Genomic DNA, 18,741 nt, shown 5'->3' on the forward strand with positions numbered 1-18,741 from the left:
AAATTTCTTTTAAAAAATACACAAAAATAACTTCATTGTTCTGCAAGGCGATTAACGCTTGACTGTCAGAGAGGTGGAAACAAAATAAAATCTGAAACTAATAACATATTTTGATGATGTTGATGAGGTCCCATACTCCGAGGAGCGTAGGGGACGAAGTGGAAGCCGTTCCGTAGTTATGTGAATGTATTTTAATTCACTTGATAGCTCCTGGCCACAGAAATCCATTTTGTTTTCATTTGGCGTGAGAGCAACAAAAGAAGAGGAAACAGCAAAATCACTTAACATAAACACGGGTCATGTGGAGACTACCACTTCCCCACGACAACTCAGACTGCTCTGTGCTTCAGATCCAGATCTACAATATTTCCAAACCGCAGCAATATTAGACAGTGGCACTCCCCCTCCCTAGAGCATTTGAGGTAGGACGCCAAAAATTTAAAAAATCGACGTTTCAAAAATCATTTTGTTGCGCACATCTTTCTGAAGAGTCTGATACATAAAACACATATGTTCGAGGGAACGTAAGACATGTTATTTGGTCTTAAGTGAGCCGAAGTGCAGTGCCATGCCTCTTCACACAACATTCTTCCATCGCACATCTCTGTATTTCGCTCTGTGGAATTCAAACATGTAATTGTAATGGGTGCCATCAAACTATATTCAAGCCAATGGAAATTAAAATGTCCTGTGGTGCCTCTCCTGCTCCCAGTCAGCCAGTATGACATCCTGCCCCTCTTTAAAAAAAAATCTCGCGATTAATACTGGATGGGATTATTTGCAGCCGGCAGAACAAGAGCTCTTCAGAAAATTTGCAGTCTTTACAGCCTATTAGCTAATAACTTGCTGTATTGTGTGACATAAAATTAAATATAGGATACATAAAACGAGTAAAGACAAGAAACAAGCAAGACAGTACAAATATCTTCAATCCTTAAGTCCTTGCTTTCTTTTTCTCTCTAATGTCGCCACAGCTTTATATGGCGTACTTTCCTTTATGGGAAAGAATCTATTACCTCATCAAAGTACGTCAACATTTTGCTACATTAAAAAATGAAATGTCATTGTCTAATACTAGAAAAGCTGTTAATACAAATAGTACCCAAGACTGATGTGGCTCCTCGATCTGATTACGTGTATTTTGTCACTGTCTGCTAGATAAAACAAAATAGGCCTTCCTAATATTGCAGCAATTGTTACACACACCAAATAAACAAGATTGTTTTGGCACAAATGGTCATTTTTATAACAACAGAATATAATTCATGAAGTACCAATATCAAATGCCTATTAGGCCTACTACAAGCAACAAGTTTTATGTTAGGAAGTAATTTCACGTTTCATTCATACTCTCTAGCTTCTGAACCATGAGATTGAACAGTTGTAATACGAAATTTTTATATAAATCTAGAATCATCATATTCTACCGTAATTGTGAGAGTCCCCATTTCTTCTCCTTCCCCGTTCTAACAAATAATCTTGTCATCACTAATCCTGTAACTATTCCTGCCAGTGTCAAAACTTATTCTCTGGTCAACTACACTAACCCTGCCACAATAACCGTTTAGTTAACCCGCATTTATTCTCCGGTTAGGCGTTATTACCTGTTCGTACAAGGCATTTTCCACATTACTCCCAGAATAGAACTTTAGCAGCTGCTAGCCGCGGAATATATAACTGGCCATTAGTAGTGTCGCGGTCTGGCCAAAAATTTTCTGTCAAAATTTCATTTTCTTGGATATACGGAGAAAGCAATACATAATCTTTGTTGCCTGTTATTCCTGTTAGTCGTTTACTTCCACTCTGGTGGTCTGAATCTATGGAATGCGCTAGTAATTATAACAATGCTGATCATTTGTGAACCCAGTCAACCACATAAACAGCGATTGGCATTCACCTGTTCGGCTTTCGTATAGACCCATCCCCTTTTGTCTGCAGGAAGTTTATTTCTAGATGCGACGGTGATTCCCCTGGCAGAGACATCCAGTGCACTATGCACGCATTCAAAAATCAAGTTATGAATCATTCAGAAATCAGCTTAGAATTTTTTCAAAAATGTTCAAAAACCAACAGGGATGCATCCCTGTTGGTTTTTGAACATTTTTGAAAATCATACGAATAATCAATAGACCAACGTGCGCTGGAAACTAGGCGCTTTGTGAAACAAGTCCTTTTTCCTCAATAATATGAATTTGGCGAGAACATCATGGGTGGCAGAGACAGAGGGGCAGGGGGGGGGGGGGGCACCATGCAAGGCACTCATTGAGCCTGTACACTGTACATAACGAAATTCAAATGCAGGAGGACCATCTATAATAAAGCAGAGGGCCTGATAAATGGCTATCAGTTCTGCAGTAAACACCCCACACATGGCAGGCAAGAGATGGTGTTCCGTGTGAATGGAAGATGTGAAGGCATATCCTATGTGACTGGTAAATTTAGAGCTATTGATGTAAAAAACATCAGCATTAGGAAACTCCCATAAGAGTGGGCAGAACAAACAATGGAACACCACTGGAGCAATGGAGGCTTTCAGACCCCGAAAAAGATACAAATGAATCCAGGGCCGAGGAACTAACCAAGGGGGGGATGTTCAGGAGACAATGTGGGGAATAACGCAATTTCTATATTAAATCGGTGGCTTAGTTAGTCCCTATTCTAACTATAACCTACCGCAGATCCCTCGAACAAAAAACCAAGCCTAGTAGTTGGAACAAAGAACAGGTAGCACCCGTCTACAAGAAGGGTAGTAAAGTGATCCACAAAATTACCAACCAATATCATTGACATCAATTTGTTGTAGAATCTTAGAACATATTCTGAGCTCCAACAATGGCAATCACCAGGGATTCCAAAATCATCCATCGTGTGAGATCCCACTCATGCTTTTCTCCATGACATGCTGAAAATTTTGGATCAAGTCAGGCAGATGCAGTATTTCTTGATTTCTGATAAGCATTTGACTCAGTACCACACCTGCACTTATTTTCAAAAGTACAATGATATGGGGTACCAAGTGAAATTTGTGACTGGACTGAGGACTTTTCGGTGGGAGGACACAGCATGTTATCCTAGATGGAGAGTCATCGTCAAATGTAGAAGTAATGTTGGGTGTGCCACAGGGAAGTGTGTTGGGAACATTGCTATTCATGTTGTATATTAACAACCATGCAGACAATATTAATAGTAATCTCAGACTTTTTGCAGATGATGCAATTATCTGTAATAAAGTACTATCTGAAAGAAGCTGCCTAAATATTCAGTCAGATCTTGATAAAATTTCAAAGTGGTGCAGAGACTGTCAACTTGCTCTCAATGTTCAGAACTTTAAAAATGTGGATTCCACAAAACAAAAAAATGTAATATTCTATGACTATAATATCAATCAGTCACCGTTGGAATCACCAAACTTATACAAGTAACGGGCTGTAGTACTTTGTAGCGATATGAAATGGAATGATCACATAAGCTCAGTTGTGAGTAAAGCAGGTGGTAGAATTCGGTTCATTGGTAGAATACTGGGGAGGTGCAATCAGTCTACAAGGAATATAGATTACAAATCACCAACGCAATCTATTCTAATATTGCTCAAGTGTGTGGGATCCATATCAAATAGAAGTAGCAGGGGATATTGAATGAATACAGAGGAGGGCAGCAAGAATGGTCAGGTGTGTGTGTGTGTGTGTGTGTGTGTGTGTGTGTGTGTGTGTGTGTGTGTGTGTGTGTGTGTGTGTGTGTGTGTGTGCGCGCGCACGCGCGCGTGTAGGCGCGCGCACGCACACCTGTCATTGGAGAGTGGTGTCACAGAAATGATAAAAAACTGAACTGATAGACTCTTTGAACAGACGTAAACTATCCCAGAAAGTCTACTAACAAAGTTTCCAGAACTGGCTTTAAATGACAACTCTAGGAACATACTACAACCCCCAACCCCCGATGTATCGCTCATGTAGGGATTGTGAGGACAAGATCAGAGGAATTACAGCACACACAGAGGCACACAAATGATCATTCTTCCTACGCTCCATATGTGAATGGAATGAGAACAAACTCTAATAACTGGTACAATGGGAAGTACCCTCTGCCATGTACCTCATGGTGGTTTGCAGAGTATGGATTAGATATAGATGTAGATGGGGGAGCCAGGTGCTAAAATCTGTGTGGACCAATGTGCAGATGCCACCGGAAGCCCTCAAAAGGCTGACACTGTTCTGACAAACCATGGAGCCCATGAAGGATTGGTGAGTGAGCAAAAATAAAACGAAATTCCAGGAGAAGCTGCAGGGTAAAAGGCAATAAGGAATTGCAACTCCAGAAGGTGACAGTGGTATACCTTGCAATTCCATTGAATAAGCACAAAAGTGGGATCCAAATGGGTGGCAAACGGAGCAAAACTAGACACAGCCCTAGGTCTCTATCTGCCACCAACAAGGAAATAAGAAGTCTGTCTCAGATTGCATGAGGGAGTGGAGGGGGGGGGGGGGGGAGAGTCGGCACCACTGGGGGCAGGGGACATTGGAAGGACCTTGTCTCAGGACTTATGTTTCTTCTCCTCCTCCTCCTCCTCCTCTTCCTCTTTTATAAGTCGAGGAGGGCGGGGCCTGGAGTGAGAGCAGGCTTTTGAGAGATCTAGGACAGAGAGAGAGAGAGAGAGAGAGAGAGAGAGAGAGGGCGACCTGTGATGAAGCAAGCTGGGATATGTTTTACTTCCCTCCTTGTTTTGCCACCTCCCTCCTTAAATTCGTTTTTTCATTTCTGACTAAGTGCTATTAACATACCTGAGTATAATCTGGCAGGGTGTATATGTGGACAAGGAAAAAAAGCCCGTATTTCCAAGTTAAAAATACTCTTTCTCCTGGGTGAAAACACACTTTTTTCATGTTAAGTGACAGTGTATTTTCCCTCGGAACTGCAAAACTTGTCAATCCTTTGAATGGCTATGGTTTTATACAAAGGCATAAGATTTCCTGGCACTCAGGGAAAAAGACACGTTTTGGAAATATCTTTGATGTGCAGTAACATGTAACCTGCGTATTTTTGTATTATGAAAGTATACATTAAAATTCCACCACACATCGTAGTCATTAAAGTCGAGATTTTGATGTGCTTTTGTAAGCCAGTCATAGGTCATGTCACGTAATCTTGCCAGCAGATGACAGCGGATGTTCAGAGTATAGGACACGTGATGTAGTCAGTCAACAGCAACATCACTGTTAAGCAGCACGAACACACAAACAGGGAAAGTTAATAGTTTAAATTAACATACATATTGTTGCTACAAGAAAAGCAAAACTTTCACACATAATATTCGTCTCTAAGGTTAATAAGCTGCAAGAGAAGATAAGCTTTTGCATATAATATTGATCTTTCTTGCACGTGTTACACTTTAAGATACATCACACAAATGTGCTAGTAAAATTTTTAATAATGAAATAAATGTCTGATCTTCAGGACTTGAAATTCTTCTAAATGGCTCGTCATCAAAGAGTTGATTTTTAAATGAGAGTCAAATGCTCTGTGATTTAAGAAATTCATGGTACATTCTCGCATATAGTTCAACTTACATAAAAGGAAAGTTACTTTGAAAGTAACGCTTTTCAAAGCACCATTCGCAATATTTTCCCGCAACCTGTTAGAAACAGGTTCCTTTCAGCAGTTGCCAGACAGCACAGATAACATGTGTCATTGCACTTGCGCAGCCACCATGACATAGGAAGCCTGCATGTACGAACGTGTAAAACATTAGAAGATAATACATTATGTGGTAAAAGAAACAAGACATCAGAGGATTCTCCAAGGGCATTGGAATTTCGTGAACCATACTAAAATGCATAACTCAGCTTAAAGTGCACATTCGTATGCCCAGATCCCCAATGAAGTAGGCCTCAACATGATATTATGCTTTTCAGTGTGGTTTTTGGGATGTAAATTTTCTTGGAGCACCAGTACTGTATTATATCATGTTTGGTTCTTTATTATGGCATAATCCATATGTGCTAAAAGATGGCCGGGCGGGGTGGCCGTGCGGTTCTAGGCGCTACAGTCTGGAGCCGAGCGACCGCTAAGGTCACAGGTTCGAATCCTGCCTTGGGCATGGATGTGTGTGATGTCCTTAGGTTAGTTAGGTTTAATTAGTTCTAAGTTCTAGGCGACTGATGACCTCAGAAGTTAAGTCGCATAGTGCTCAGAGCCATTTTTTGCTAAAAGATGCAAATGTGCACTTGAAATGCAGTGAACAATTCAAACTAGCCACTACTGTGGATTTAAACATTTCGTTTCAAATACATTGACCACCTCTGCGGAAAAGGTTAATAAAGGTCAAATTTCTTTAGCAAACAGACAAAAATAACTTCATTGTTCTGCAAGGCAATTAATGCTTGACTGTCAGAATGGTGGAAATAAAATAAAATCTGAAACTAATAACATATTTCAGCCTTCCGTAATTATGTTTAATTCACCTAATAACTCTCGGCCAGAGATGTCCGTTTTGTTTTCATTTGATGTGAGAGTAAACAAAGGGGAAACAGCAAAATCACCAAACGTGAACACGGGTCACACGGAGACAACCCACAATAACTCAGACTGCTCTGCACATCAGCGCCGGATCTACGATATTTGCGAACCGGGTCAATGCTAAAAAAAATTGAATTTTCAAAAATATGTTCATCTTGTACCACACATCTTTCAGAGAAGTTTGAAACATAAAAGTAAGTGTTCCAGGAAATGTAAGACATGTTACGAGGGTTAGAACTTAAACAGTAGCAACTATTTATTCACAACCGATGTAAAAGAGTTACATGTTTGCACCTGTTACTGTTCTTCAAAGTAGTCACCAGCATTGTGCAGAAACCGTTGCCAGCAATGTGAAGGCGTAGTACTCCATTAGCAGAGCCTGTTCTGCTAATGGTGTGAATGGAGCGGTCTACTGTCTGTTGAATCTCTTAAACACTACTGAAGCAATTGCCATGAAGTGGTTTCTTCATCTTTGGAATCAAATCAAAGTGACAAGGACTTAAGTCCAGGGTGTATGGTGGATGGTACAGTATTTCCGAGTGCCATCGGCCAAACAGACCAGCCACAGCTTGTGCTGTATGTGCCCGTGCATAGTCACGCAAAATGATGGGTGGGTTGCGCAGAAAGTGTTGCCGTCTCTTTCGCAAAGCTAGTCGCAGGTGATGCTCCAAAGACGAACAGTAATACTGTGCATTGATGGTCTGCCGTGGAGGAACGTAATGCGTTAGGATAATACCATCGAAGTCGTACACGAGAATCGCCATAACTTTAGACTGCTCCATTCGCACCATCAACAGAACAGGGTCTGCTAACGGTGTACTACGCCTTCCAACATCACTGGAAACAGGTTCTACACAATGCTGGTGATTACTTTGAAGGACAGTAACAGGTGCAAGCATGTAACTCTTTTGCATTGATTGTGAATAAATAGTTGCCACTATTTAAGCTCCAACACTCGTATTTTGTCCTATGTGTGCCAAAGTGCAGTGCCACATCTCTTCATACAGCATTCTTCTGTCGCATGTCGCTGTATTTCACTCTGTGAAATTTAAACGTATTTTTTTTGTACTGAATGCCATCAAACAATATTCAGGACAGTGGAAATTGAAATGTCCTGTGGTGCCTCTCCTGCTCCCAGTCGGCCGGCTTGACAGAGTGGGGCCCCCCTTTTTTTTATTTATTTTTTAATCTCCTAATTAATATCAGATGGGATTTTTTGTAATCAGGAGAACAAGAACTCTTCAGAAAATTTGCACTCTTTATTGCCTATTAGCTAATAACTTGCTGTTGTGTGTGACATAACCAATAAAGACAAGAGACAAGCAAGAAAGTACAGATTTCTCCAATCCTTAGCTCCTAGCATTTTTTCTCTCAAATCTTGCTACAGCTTTACATGGCGTGCTTTCCTTTCTGCGAAAGAATCTATTACCTCATCAAAGTTCGTCAAACGTTTTGCTACATGAAAAATCGAAATGCCATTATCTAATACTGAAGAAGTTGTTAGTACAAACAACGCCCAAGACTGGTGTGGTTTCTCAATCTGATTATGTGTATTTTGTCACTGTCTGCTAGATAATACAAAATAGGTCTTTCTAATACTGCAGCAATTTTGTAACACACACCAAACAAATGAGACTGTTTTGGCACAAATGGTCATTTTTATGACATGACAGAATATAATTCACGAAGTACCAATATCAAATGCCTATTAGGCAAAAAGCTTTATGTTAGGAAACAGTTTCACATTTCATTCATACGCACCAGTTTCTCAAGCATGAGATCAAAAAGTAGTATTACGAAATTTTTATATAAATTTGGAATCGACATTCTTCCATAATTTGTGTGATGTCCCCGTTTCTTCTCCTTCCTCATTCTAACAAACAATCTTGTCATCACCAAAACTGTAGCTATTCCTGCCATTGTCAAAATTTGTTCGCTGATTAACTTCACTAACCCTGCCAGAATCATGAGTTTAGTTATCCCGCGATTATTCTCCAGTTAGGCGTTTTTACATGTTCGTACAACACGTTTTCTGCGTTACTTTCAGAATTACTCCACTCAGCTCGTACAGCCCTGTCCCCTTTTGTCAGTGGAAAGTTTATTTCTAGATGGGACGAGGATTCTCCAGACAGAGACATCACATACACTATGTACACGTTCAAAAATCAACTTATGATTCATTCAGAAATCAACTTAAAATGTACTAAAAATGTACAAAAACCAGCAGGGATGCATTTCAAAATAATATGAACAATCGATAGACCAATGTGCGCTGGATGCTAGGCGCTTTGTGAAACAAGATTTTTTTTCCTCAGGAATATGACTTTGGTGCCCCCTTTTCCCGGTACCATCTAGCTGCTTGCTGCGACTGCTTGCACAGCCAACAGTCACATTCCTGTAGCCGGAAGCGGGAGAATCTACTATTCAAACGCGACTCAACTGCGCATGAGTCCACTTGTAACTGCTGCAACAAATCTAATGTACACAGTTGTGACTTCATGCTCATGGGAGGCAATTTGCATAGTCTTTCTAAAGCCTCTGCCGCATTTCCCTTGCAATTTAGGTTATTTTCGTTTTTTTTTTTTATCTTGTTTATGTTTTATTGTTGAAGTATTATTCAGCAGTAGCAGGATAAAGTAATATCCTATGTTAGAGTATCGGTTCTTCCCAGTCAAAATTACAAAAATTTAATTGAAAACTAGAAGAATGAAAAATTCCCGGAATTCTAAAAAATTCCCAGGTTTTCCCCGGTTTTCTCCCAGATGAAAAAATTCCTGGGTTTTTCTCGGATCTCCTGGCTGTCCCGGGTCGTATACACCCTGTCTGGATTTTTGTAAAAGAGTAAGTTTGGCCCTCAGTTTTAAAGAATATAACACCAAATCTAATTTTGTGCTTAGTTTTATGTAGGTAACTGATTTTCTAATTTATTTTGACTATTCCTAGTTAGTATCTTTTGTTATAGGGTGAAATCAGTAATTGTTTCGTAACTTAAATTCTATTGTTGACTTATAAACAAATATAAATTCTGTACTAATTATAAACATTTGGAGGCACAACTATTAGTATTCTTAAAGGATCTATCTGGCTCTATTTGAAATCATGTTAGCAAAGCCAGCCCTTGATTAATTACAAAGTAAGTAACAGTTTTGTCGAAAGTATTGTTGGCATAACGATATCTGTTAATTTCATAATTTAAACAAATAATTCGGCCTAGCTCTTGTAGTAGAAGTAACTGTTAAAAAGATGGAATTTTTCGATGTATTCAGTTAATTTAATGAGTTAAGTTTTAATTGTAATTTTTGTAAATTAAACATCAAACAATGTGTAGTTTCAGTGCCTATTATTGAGCTGATATATAAAGGTCTGGTTTTTGGTCATGAGACAGTCAGTCCACAGCCGAGTTTCAGACAAGAAACTTGTGTTGGTCAGAACAACAACAATGCATCAACTTAACTGTGAAACACATGTTCCACCAACAGGCTGCATGCCGACAGTGTCTGTTCCATATGTACCTTTTTATTCTACAGGAACTGTGAACAGTGTGGTTAGGCTTTTTATGCTTGTAGATGTTCAACAGTAATCTATTGTAGCAGTATGTGGATGTTTGCCTGCAACCTATTAATGAGTCTTATCAAAAAAAAGTTAAAACAGTAGCGCACTGGCCATATAACTGTGTAATATTGGGAGGCTGTGAACAGTGAAAGTAAAGAACTGTGAAACGCAGCTGTGCCCCTGTCGCCTACATCATTTACAGTAGTCAGTACTGCACTTCCACCCCCTATATTTTTAGCCAGTATCACAACACAGTATATCAACACCGAGAACCATCAATGAAGAAATAAAGCAGGCGAATGCCACAAACCATGGGATGCATGTACTGAGGATCTCGCAGCCGACTTGTAGCAGCAGGCCCCTGGTATGAGAGATACTAGGGGAAGGGGTCCTGGGAGGGACCCAATCACTGGCAGATGCCAGATGTACAGAGATACTTCTCTGGCTGGGTAGGGGGAACAGCACCCAGATAGGAAGGGCACGTGAGCCGCAGAGGAGGGGGAAAGGCCTTAATAGAGGAGAAGTTAAAATTTTCACACACACACACACACACACACACACACACACACACACACACACCATGAAGATGGTTATATTTCTGATGAGCCTCAATGTAGGATAAACCATCACTGGACTTACACTCCTGTATCTCAGTTTCCTTCTTATAAACTGGACAATCTGGTGGTGTGTGTTGAGATTGATGGTCATGACAACTAACACGGGCAGTGGGGCACAGGGGCTACCCCATGAAGTGGGTGTCCACGTTTACTGCATAGAGGGTCTGTTGCACACTGGGAAGACATATGCTCAAAAATACAAAACATCGAAAAAGCCTCGTGGGTGGGTGGGAGGATGTATGGCTTCATATCACACCAATAACACATAACCTTGACCTTCTACAGGAGGGCGCACCTTTTCAAATACCAGAAGAAATGTGCCAGTATCAACTGGGGCATTCTTACGACCTTCCTGAACAAGCCGAACAAAATGAACGCCCCGCAATTCTATTTTGGCCCATAATTCCTTATAGGACTGAAGGATGACGTCACTATGAAAAATGGCTTCCTGAACCATAGTAAAAGACTGAAGAGGAGTGTGGGCACTGGGAGGTCACCAAGATGGTCACAGGCACATAGGGCCACAGAAATGGTTTTGATCAACCGTGAACCCGACCACATCTTACTCACAGAGTCCACTATCCCAAATTTGTCTTCAAAAGTTTCCATGAAAAATATTGGATCAATGGTGGTGAAAATATCCCTGCCAGTCGTGGTGCAGATAAGATAGCAGGGAATGGGTTTCACCCAGAGCTGGCGAGCCTGGCCCTCCTCCCAAGGTGTAGTCAAGGAACAGAAGGCTGCACGGTTATAAAAAGCAGCATTAAAAGATACACTGAACACAAAAAGCATGGCTGTAGAGAAATGGCAATCTTGGAACTTAATGTGTTTCATAAGTGAAGTGTCCGTCCTGATACCACTCACTTTGATCAGGGGCTCTCCCCATGAGCACTACCCAGCTACAGCAAGGGCCATCTAACATGATACTGTTGCCAGGAGTTCTGATGCTCCAGAATGACAAGCAACCACCCCTACGCATACGTGGGGAAGTACCGGCTCAGATATCAGAAGTGTGATGCCTGTGTTGTCACGGGGCCCAACCAAAAGGGTACATACAGACCCTACCACATGGACTGGTGACCATGCTGGCTACATAGCATTAAAAGATAACACAGTCGATGAAATGCTGGAAAAGGCAGTAAGGCCACACATTGTAGACAGTAAGTAGCTTGTTCTTCTCCAGTTGGTGCACACAATGGGGAGGAACAAAAATTGGGAGGAATACCAGCAACCAGCAGGATGGTCTGGCTGATGTAACCAAGGGCACCGAGAAAGGGAAAGAAGAGAACAGAGGGGAAGGACTGAGAATAGGGAGAGAGGGGCACGGGGAAAGGAATGCAGCCCTGGATAGAAGAAAGGAGGGCCTTGAGCCCCTTGGGGGGTTCTTCACAGTTTCAACAATATACGAGTGTTAACCATACAGCTTTAACCATCACCTTGTAAACATGAAGTTACGTATGAGGGTCACTCCAAAAGAAATGCACACTATTTTTATTAAAATCCATCTTTTATTCTACATGTTTGAAAGTTTTACAGCATGTAGATACATCTTTAGGAACAATATTTTCATTTCTCCACATAATTTCCATCCCTCTCAACTGCCATCTTGGAACCAGCCCTTGTATACCCGCATGGTAAAATTCTGGACCAACCTGTTGGAGCCACTGTTTGGCAGCGTGCACAAGGGAGTCATCATCTTCAAACCTTGTTCCACGAAGAGAGTCTTTCAGTTTCCCAAAGAAATGATGGTCACATGGAACCAGGTAAGTACTGTAAGGAGGGTGTTTCACTGATGTTCATCCAAGTTTTGTGATCGCTTCCATGGTTTTTTGACTGACATGTGACCGTGCGTTGTCGTGCAACAGCAAAACATCCTGCTTTTGCCGATGTGGTTGAACATGACTCACAAGGGGAGGCCGCCAATTGTGAAATTCAGATTCGATTCATACTGGGCATAATAAAAGCTCATGGCCAGAGGTGTAATGTGGCAAAGCACCAAGATGCACTTCTCAGCCGTTGTCGAGAAAATCGACAGTTAAAAGAAACCGTTGCGGTGAAATACTCATATATTTCCTGGCAATCAGTTGCAACAATTATGCATATAATAAGTTGTTGAAAGTCGTTTGTCGTGGAAAAACTGGCGACATTATTATGTTTTCCGCAAACAAAGTTGTATTTCACAAATGTTATTAATTGTCTTCATAATGTTAACCACGTATAGTTAACGGAAGACGTAGAAACGATATTCCGAAACGAATATGTATAGAGTAAGTCAAACGTTCGAATTAGAATAGAGACCCCACGAACACAAATTTGCTGTGGCAGGTATGAAATATAAACTCCGTTACTCGCTCGTTACACTTGAATAACAGATGTTGAATGGGCCGAAACGAGCCGCCGCATAACAGCGTAGTTGCCTGCTAACTTCGAAAGAAGGTAGATGTGGTCCCTAGCGCAACTTATAACATTGTCGAAAATCAGTGCGGATGGGAGAGCTTTGGTACACCCTGTTAAAAAAAACGGAAAAATGGAGGCGGTACAATTGGAGAGCGATCCGCCTTCACCAACATGCATAAGCAATTCATTAATACTTTATATATATATTTGAATTACAAAAAACTAATAATAAAAAGAATTGCATGGCGCAAGATTCGATCCGGCGACCTTCGGATTACGAACCCGAGCGCTTACCGCTGCGCCACGACACTGTAGAAAATTATTAATCGTCGAGAGTATTTCACCGCAACGGTTTCTCTTAACTGTCGATTTTCTCGACAACGGCTGAGAAGTGCATCTTGGTGCTTTGCCACATTACACCTCTGGCCATGAGCTCTTATTATGCGCAGTATGAATCGAATCTGAATTTCACAATTGGCGGCCTCCCCTTGTCAGTCGAGCTTGAAGTTTCTTCAGTGTCGTCACATACGCATCAGAATTTATGGTGGTTCCACTTGGCATGATGTCCACAAGCAAGAGTCCTTCGGAATCGAAAAACACCATAGCCACAACTTTTCCAGCAGAAGTAGTGGTTTTGAATTTTTTTTTCTTGGGTGAATTTTAAAGATGCCACTCCACTGACTGCCTCTTTGTCTCTGGTGAAAAATGATGGAGCCATGTTTCATCACCTGTCAGAATTCTTCCCAGAAACTCATCACCATTGTCACATTGTTCCAAAAGTTCGCTGCATACCGTTTTTCTTGTTTCTTTGTGAGCCACTGTAAACATTGTGGGAACCCACATGGCACAAACCTTTTTTAATGCCAGTATTCTGCAAACACTTCCTTCCCCTAACCCAACGTAGCGTGACAATTCGTTCATTGTGATGCGTCTGTCAGCAGTCACCAATTCGATAACTCTCTGTACATTGTCTGGAGTGTGTGCAGTATGAGGGCTGCCGCTGCGAGGACAATTCTCAATATTACCGTGCATGCTTTCATCACGTAACCTGCTTGCCCACCGACTAACTGTACCGCGATCGACAGCAGCATCTACATACACCTTTTTCAACCTCTTGTGGATGTTTCCCACTGTCTTGTTTTCACAGCACAGGAATTCTATGACAGCACATTGCTTCTGACAAATGTCAAGTGTAGCAGCCATCTTGAAGACATGCTGTGATGGCGAAACTCATGGGAACAGGTTGAACTAAGTTTGAAAACAAGCGGGAAGTATGTATCTACACACTGAAAAACTTTCACACATGCAGAATGAAAGCTATTTTTACAAAAATAGTGTGCACTTCTTTTGGAGCGACCCTCATATTTAATTTGTTGTTCATTTGTAGGTATACCCCTGCAGTCCTAGTAAGTGTTTAAAGTCTCATGCCACAATATCACAGCACGGTTCTAGAGGAGTAAAAAGAAAATTGTGCAGCCAATCTCCCTTTTGTCAATAAGCTGTGCCATTTTCTTTTGACTCCTCTAGAAGCATGCAATAATACTGTGGCTTGAGGCTTCCAATGCATACCAGGACTGCAGAGACATATCTGCAAACAAACAACAAATTAAATATGTAACTTCATTTTTACATTCACATGTAATATTGATCAATGCTTGAATATCTACAAAATAATGTTTATTACTGATCAATAAGAGAACCAGATTCTTAGCCTTTTACTCCAAGAATGCACTAATTCAGTTCATAATTATTTTTATATTGCAGGAGGAGAAAAAGAATAAGAAGAATAATACAGGAAGTTAGCACACTGTTGCTTTTAGTCAGTGAATAACCTGTGCTATTTTACCAAATATCTGTCACATCCACCATAAATTAAGAGAGAAATACAACTAGATTAAAATCTGTTTATAGTGCATGAAGGACTCAAAAGTATCTCTGAAAACTGAAGAAACTCCTATTCTAATAATAGCACAAATGCACATTTATGAACCTACCTCTGACTGGCTGCCTGTAGCTGAAGGCACATGCTGCTCAGCATTCATCACTATGCTCTCTCCAACCTCTGGAAATTTGTGCCTCTAAGGATTACCACCACATCATTCTCTCTCTCTTGTCATCTGAAATAAATGAAGCAAGTCACAAATTAGTGTTTTTACATAAAACAGATAAATAAAACTCACATTTTAGTATTCATATTGTTTCTTACATCTCATTTAAAAAATTAAGCTACACACACACACACACACACACACACACACACACACACACACACACACACACATTTCATACCCATCCACCTGATGGTAACGAATATAAGGGAGCAGTCGTCCGAAGAGATGAGCCTAAGACTCCTGATCTTTGGCTTCTAGTGCACTAAAAATAAAGCATTCATCGCTCTGAAGGTGATCAAACACTGGTGTCCTGCTGACCATAGTGTTGTTGAACATCACACTTTTTTTGCCTTCTCCCCAAACAAAGAGCCAGCATAAAGGAGCTAGGGGAAGAACTAAGTTATGGTTTAATGCTCTGAAATATGAAGGCTACTGAAAGTTTACTGGATAACAACTGCGGGTTGGGGGATTTAGACTTTATCCATCCCAATTAAAGCCTTGTCCTCTAATGTATGCCCTATATCTGTCTCAATAAGTGGCACAGAAGAGATGAGGCAGAAAGGACGGTGAAAGACGAATGAAAAATAAATACCAAACTATGACTTGCTTTTTTACACACAGAGCCTACATAGAAAGCACTGCTGGGACCAAAACATACAATAAGTGGAAGAACATTGGATGCATCTATCAGTCATTAGACACTGGACCACTGAAATACTCAGCAGACATTTAAATGTTTCACTCTCTGAGCAATAGCATTATAAAAAGAGGACCTATAATATTGTTCTCCTCTAGTCAACTGTATGCTGTGATGAACATCCGAGAAGAATGCCAACAGCCAATGCGTCTCTTGACTGTATCGTTGAAACTCTGAGCAGCACATAGAACAGGGACCAGAATAGAACAAGGACAGGGAAATTGCATGATTCAAGAACATGTTCTGTGTTTTAAGGGCCTTTCTTATCTATAGAACCCAGCAAAGGGCTCCTCTTTTGTTACCACTAAAAACTCTCTCATACAATCCAGTAATCTAAGGATGGCAAAACTGCAGTGACAAGCAATCCCTTTCCCAGTACTCTTAAGAGTTTCACAGAACAGCACTAACCCACAAACCTAACCACACATGCTCCTAATTCTCAAACAATTCACTAGCCAGCTGTGGTGGAACATCTTCTGTATTACATAATATTAATCATGCCAGGAATAGCTTAATCATGTCCTCTACCTGGACTTCAACTAAGTTTCCGTCATGTCTTCAAGTAAGAAACATCCACCCCAAGTCCCTCTCACCTATTCAAATGAGGTATACCACCACCTCCCCAATCTTTGAAACATTGTGACCCATCTTTATGCAACACCTGCCCCCAATCCCAACCCGTACAAATCACATCCCTGTGGGAGACCAGGCACAAGACCCCCACCATGCACCCAACCAGTATTTCTTATTCCAGTCCCGTCACAAACATATCCTACTTCATCAAGGGAAGGGGTACATATGAAAGCAGTCATGTCAAATAGCACATATGATGTTACTTCCACAGACCCTTCTCCATAGGTGCAACCATCAACCAGCTGGCCACCCAAATGAATTGTCACTGTCAAAATTCAGCCAAAAGCAAAGTTCACTATACAATGGTAGAGCATGCTGCTGAACACAAATTGCTTGCCTCCAATGGCTGCTTCACAACACTGGCCTTCCGGAGCCTATCTCCACCCCATATTAGCTTTGCTGAATTGCATAGATGTAAACTGTGCTCACTGTCTTTACAGCATATTGTTTTATCCTGCAATCCCTGTGAAAATAGTCTCTGCTAGAATCACTCCAGTTCATATACCCTCTCTTCCCTCCAGCCTAATTCGCCTCTCCATTAATCTTTAGTTAGCCTGTTCTATCTGTGGTATCCCTCTTTCTCTGTTCTATGCTGCTCCTACTAACCCGCTCCTCTGATCAATACCCGCTATTTTAAATCAGGTACCATGCGAAACTTCCCAGACCTATACTGGGCCAAGCTCAACAGTATCACAACTATACCCAATTCCCTTGTTGCATCTCCCTCCCCTATGAGGTCATACTGGCTCCCTTCCCTCCACTTGTTCCATCCCACTCCTTGTTCCTCTCACCCATTCCGTCCAGCACACCCTACACAACAGCTGGGCTATAGCATTCTGACAATGAAGCCATGTTTATTTTACTGAAGGGCATTGGTTAATCTGTTAGTTCCGGCATTGTTCAAAAACTTCGTTAAGAGTTCAGACTTCTTTTTTGGCTGTCTACCACTCAATGCCTAACCAGATGATGAGTGGTTATCTTTACTCCTTCCACTGTTGAAAATGAAAAAAAAAAGAAGATAGAAATTTATATAATTGTTACTGGTTAACTCATAAGTTGAATGCCTGTCCAAATGACCTGACTTGTGATCTGATGCATAGTGTGGCCAACAATTTATATCCAAGATACACCTGAACTGATGAGAGTTTACTTTCACACAAAGCATGTCACATTAGTATCACTCAAATACAGTATACTTCACTTCCTGCTAGGGAGCACTTCTATGTCAGAGAAGTCGCAGGAATGTTTTTTCATTCTATATAACACTGTATTCACAAGAACAAAAATTTTAGACTATCACACTGCAAAAAGCCACTAGATTCCTCTTTTCCCAGAAGCTAGTTTTGGAACTTTCTTTGAACCCTTTTCAATAATCACTGTACAAGGAACATGCACAATAACTAACTCCAATTCAGGATTGCCACAAGTTTCCTCAAGTGAAATTCCCTGATATTTCCCTGCTTTCCAGACAAGTTTTAGCATTTTTCCCTGACGAATTTTGAGATTGATTGACTGATTAATTGAGAGGGTTTGTAGGACCAAATGGTGAGGCAACCTGTCTCGCAATTCCAAATTTACTCACAGAAGAAAGGGGTTCCACTAAAAGTGGATGGATCCAGTCAGGGGAGTCAAACTATAAAACAAGGAAGTTGAAACACACACAGAGGCATAAAAGGTTATACCAATCTCAAAACTGGTAAAAAAGGAGTGGTCTCTCCACGGGAGGAGTGGTTGTGGGGTCCCAGACTTAGAAAACATGAAAAGAGGCCCCAACCACAACCACCCTGCCCTGCTCCAGGAGTAAAGCAAAACCTTATATCTGGAAATAACCGCTTTCAGAGGAAACTGAGGACCAGTTCCACAATCCATGAATTGTCTGCTAATATTAAAATTAAGGAAGACTATACTGAGCATGAAGGCCCAAAAGAAGGACATATTCCACCAATATGTGGGATACTGTCAGGCTGGCTCCACAGTCACATTGTCGGGGAGTTTCGTTACACAGGAGGAAACGACGGATGAGCCTGATGCGAGCAATGTGTAGACAGCTAAAGCAGTGGACTCCTTCCGAGAAGAGCAGAAGGAAAAGCACCAAAGCACAGTGGTCTCCTTGATTGCGCGGAGTTTATTACTGAGAGCAGTGGTGTACGAGATGTCATTCCACTTTTGGGCAAAGAGAGATTTGACATAGATCTGCATATCCACAGCTGGAGTTATGAAG

General features: G+C 41.1%; 1 protein-coding gene across 9 annotated transcripts in view; it reads right to left on the reverse strand.

Annotated features, from left to right (window-relative positions):
- LOC126458183 (zinc finger protein 665-like) overlaps positions 1-18,741 on the reverse strand; it is a 200,734-nt gene that overhangs the window by 160,174 nt on the left and 21,819 nt on the right. For all 9 annotated transcript variants that reach the window (XM_050095053.1, XM_050095051.1, XM_050095052.1 and 6 more), the window contains one exon: positions 15,074-15,196. In XM_050095053.1, coding sequence (XP_049951010.1) covers positions 15,074-15,121 — 48 coding nt within the window. In that variant the 5' untranslated portion in view covers positions 15,122-15,196. The remainder of the gene's footprint in view (positions 1-15,073; positions 15,197-18,741) is intronic.

This window comes from Schistocerca serialis, chromosome 2, assembly GCF_023864345.2.
Source record: "Schistocerca serialis cubense isolate TAMUIC-IGC-003099 chromosome 2, iqSchSeri2.2, whole genome shotgun sequence".
Lineage (NCBI taxonomy): Eukaryota > Metazoa > Arthropoda > Insecta > Orthoptera > Acrididae > Schistocerca > Schistocerca serialis.